Source organism: Elephantulus edwardii, unplaced genomic scaffold (assembly GCF_000299155.1).
Source record: "Elephantulus edwardii isolate Elephantulus edwardi_28Jun2011 unplaced genomic scaffold, EleEdw1.0 scaffold00100, whole genome shotgun sequence".
Lineage (NCBI taxonomy): Eukaryota > Metazoa > Chordata > Mammalia > Macroscelidea > Macroscelididae > Elephantulus > Elephantulus edwardii.
Genome location: NW_006399850.1, coordinates 8080138 through 8084404, shown reverse-complemented (window position 1 = coordinate 8084404; position 4267 = coordinate 8080138). Strand labels below are relative to the sequence as shown.

Below are 4267 nucleotides of genomic sequence, written 5' to 3'. Positions count from 1 at the left end.
GCAGTCACAGAGCTTCACAGTGGGGGCGAGGAAGTAGGTCTGAAAGTATCGGGTGTGGCCTGGAGTTCTGGAGACACTCACAACCTTTGGTCCTACCAGCCCGTTGATCAGCGAGGACTTTCCCACATTGGGGAAACCTACACAGCCGATGGTCACCACTCCATCCTTGTAACGCTCCCGGGTTAGACCAGCCGGTTCCATCGCTGTATCAGTCTGCTGTTCCACCAGGACTGCTGGCCCATTATCCTCCTCCTCCTGTTCCCCAGAGTCATTACCCCAGGTAGCTCCAGCCGCATCTCGAGCAATCTTCTCCCGCCAACTGTTCAAGTCTACTTTCCCTGCAATGATAGCTTCACAGCCTTTCAGTAACTGCTCTGGTCCCAGGGCCGGAGTCCACCCTCTACCTCGCTTCCGACTCTTCTTCAAAACGCTGCTAGGGTCCTGCGAGGAGTGAGGATCTCGAGGGAAAGAGGTAAAAAGGACAATGTGAAGCTGGGGGTAGTGTTGGTGGAAATAGTGCTTCCAGGCAACCATGAGAGCTGGTGGGGCCAAGTCCACTTTGTTTAGGACCAGCACCAGAGCCAGCCCAAGCTCTCCAATCACATACTCATAAAGTGCTGGCGGAAAATTCACAACTGGATGTCGGTATGCTTGTTTTTTTGGCACTTCATGGGATATCCAGTACTATTTTTCAATATCACAACTCAAAGAAATTAATTTTCCCTCTGTCATCTTTATTAACTGTCCTGTTCTCAGATGCATAGAAAGTAATTTTAAAAGTCCGTGGCCTAAATAAGGCACACCTTAGTCTTTAATCATGCATGTGTTAAAAGCCATTAAATCAGCATAAATATCACAGCTGAATTTCATTAAAAGGATCAGAAAATGCTATGCCTATTAATAACTTATGTAGCTATTCAAACAAATGTAAAGCAATAAGGACAATTAAATCTTCTTTAGGGAGCAAATATTTTGCTTAAGGGATAGAAAATAAAATATACCTTTATTCTTTGCCCTAAGGATAACACTAGAAAAACTGACGAGTTCTATTAATAAAGTAGTAGATATGATTCATCTGCTGTTCTCTGAAACATCAGAGTTTTGGACTAGGCAGAATTAATTGCTTCATATCTGATATTGGATAATAACTCATTTATAATATCATAGAAATAAGCACAGTTTTAATTTTACGTTAGTTTTTTGTTTACTAACTATGGATGGGGAAAATAATGATATCTCACAAATACACTAGGGATTATATATATCAAGTGTCTACCAGGAATTGCTTCTAATAATTTTGCCCTCAAAATTGATTTCAGTGATGTGAGAACCCAGAAAAAAATTTACTTTTATTTTCAATGGTTCCCACACCAGATTGAATCCGAATTATCAAGAGACTCTTGCAGGCAACAGAAAGAAACGTGTAAGTATTAGAATGATGAGTCTAAAATGCCAAATTACTTTAAAGAAAAAATAATCTTCATTGTAATTCATAGAAAGCAATGCTACTTTTAATCCTTTGGGAGAAAATATATTTTAATATTTACAGCAACTATCTAAGTGGACATTATAAAAAATTCAAATGTAATGCTTGAAAAAACACAATCATTTCTAATTTTAAATATAAACGTATTTGCAAATTTATCAATCTGATTACTTTAGTGTGTTAGTAGTAGTGAGTTTTAATAGTTTGAAGAACTCTAATTCCATTCTCAATTTCATCTGTGAGTATGTTTTTAATTTTAATAACTTCCTAAAATTTAATTTTATTTCTCTCTGTCCTCATTTTTTCCTTGCCTGGGCCTCTGGGGTATGCCAATTTGCATAGCTGAATTAATGCACCAAATAATGTTTGAAAGTCTAATCTTATTAAATGCCTTAAAATTCAACACTTCCATGACTGGTTAGACCTTATTAATTAACCCATATGCTATCAAAACCTCCTGTTCACTGCCTACTTGGGCTGTCTCATGGGGTCAAATGGGCCAAATGGGTCTCTTGAAAAAAACCTCGTACTGAGACAGAGCTAGTGATGTGAAGTTAGACGCCCAACACAGCTCTTTTTCTACCAACATGAGAGTTCACGCATTATAGAATTTACCGAATAACTAGGTGCTAGAGGATTGACAGTTTTTGAGCTGAGGAGCTTTAATATATAAGATTTTGTCACAAACCAGTCTGCAAAGGAGTATGAAATGATTTATATGCAATTTATGCTACAATGGTATGAATGGTAACAGAAACACTTTAATGGATAGTAAAGGCCCTAAGGAAAGAGTAAGGAAAATAAATATAATATTTAACTTTAATAATAACATATCTTGATCTCATATTTTTAAGTAGTATAGCACTAGTCTGTCCATTTGCTGTACAGAGGTAACTCGTGGTTGCTGTGATGCTGAACACTGTGACACTGACGCATCAAATTTTATAATGGTTACCCGTGATGGACAGGGTTTGGTGGAGATCCTCGATTAAAACAAGCTTGGAAGCAGAAGTGGCATCTACTTCCGAAATAGCTTGCCTCTGGAAACTCCATGAAAGTGGAGAAATGATAAAAGTTACACAATTGTTCAGGTCTTTCATTCATAGGGTCTCTATGAGTCGTCTACAATTTGATGGCACTTAGCAACAAGAACAATAACATATCTTAGTAGGAACATCAATCTGTCCAATGAATGCACAGATACTAGTGCCATTAGAGGGAGCTCTGGTAGGGTAGTCCATGGTGAGTTGTGTTGCTAACCAAAAGGCCTGCATCTTCAGCTGTTTTAGTCCACTAATATCTCCTTAGGAAAAAAAGATGAACTCTCTCTTCCTATTACAATTTACAGTCTCACAAACATGAAGGGTCACTATGAATAAGAACCAATAAAATGCTCTAACGATCTTTTTCGGGTTGTTTGTTTGTTGTTTTTTTGGTTTTGATTGTTCATCCGCTAAACATGGGAAAATATCTACTCTGAACCACATGGGGTCCCTGTGAGTTAGAATTAATTCCATAGCATCTCCTTTGGCTTGGATCTGTGTTATCTCAGGGTGAGGAACAGCAAATGGACCAACGTCACAGTTTTTCTAAGAGTTATACAGAAAAGGATTATAAAGGGGCTCTTGTACAGTAAAACCTCAAGATAAAAAATATGACAAATTTCCTGCAAGGAGAGGAAGGCTAGTTTTCACTATTAGCCTTAAACTTTTTGTTGCAAGTCTTCCTATCTAAGAAACTATAAGGGAGAATTTGGAACATGCTCATTTGTCTACATATTTTTAATAATTAGGAATTCAAGCCTTTCTATTGTTGTTCATTACCAGGATAGGAATAATAACGTATGATTGCTGTTGTGTGCTGTCAAGTACGATCCATAGCAACCCTGTGAACAAAAGATCTGAAATCTGTCCTATCCTGAACCATCCTCACCATCTCTGACATGCTTGATCCCATTACTATAGACATTGTGTCAAATCTATCTCATTGAGGGTCTCCTTCTCCTTTTCAAGTTTGATATATTCCTCCAAGGAATATCACCTCCTAACAACATGCCCAAAATATGTGAGGTGAAGCTTCACCATCCATGCCTCTAAGGAATACTATTATTGTTGTTGTTGTTGCTGCTGCTGCTGCTGCAACTGACCCATAGCTGACCTTCCAGAGGGCTGCTTTTTTGTCTTTTTACTTTTTTTATTAATTTTAATAAACATTTACAGAGGTTTTGGATTTCCATTCATTCATTGCCTCACTTTTCTCCCTGCCCACCCCTCCCCACCAGTTCGCTCCCCTCTCTGAAAAGAAAAAGAAAAAACAATTCTTTCATTAGTATACAATTCCTCCAGAGGGTTTTCAGAGGCAGTTAATCGCATGGGAGGAGATTATCATCCTTCTCCCATTAAGCAGCTAGAAGTCTTCAACTGTGTGCCTTCTGGATTGCAGAGCAATTTTTTGCCACTAGGCCACTTTTTCCAAAACATATCTTTTTGTTCTTTTGGCAATCTATGGTATATTCAGTGCCCTTCTCCAAAACCACAGCTAAAAGGAATCTATTTTGTTATGTCATCCTTATTCATTGTAGCAAGTGATTGGAATGATCATGAATTAACATAGGTGACATCATTAGTCTTCAGGACTTTGTAGAGATTCCTAACAGCAGACTTTCCTAAAGTTATGTGTCTCCTGATCTCCTGATTGCTGATACTAAAGGTATGGATTGTGGATTCAAACACCATTAAATCATTGACAATTTCACTCTTTTCTCCATCTATCATGTTGCGT

The 4267-nt window shown here is 38.1% G+C and overlaps 1 protein-coding gene across 1 annotated transcript in view; it reads right to left on the bottom strand.

The window, feature by feature from the left end:
• Positions 1-3454, bottom strand: part of LOC102867987 (guanine nucleotide-binding protein-like 1-like) — a 6951-nt gene extending 3497 nt beyond the window's left edge. Inside the window, exons 1-2 of the mRNA XM_006891589.1 lie at positions 3419-3454; positions 3-684 (exon numbers count right to left, since the gene is read on the bottom strand). Of these exons, the coding sequence (XP_006891651.1) occupies positions 3-684; positions 3419-3454 (718 nt within the window). The remainder of the gene's footprint in view (positions 1-2; positions 685-3418) is intronic.
• Between the last annotated feature and the right edge of the window lie 813 nt (positions 3455-4267).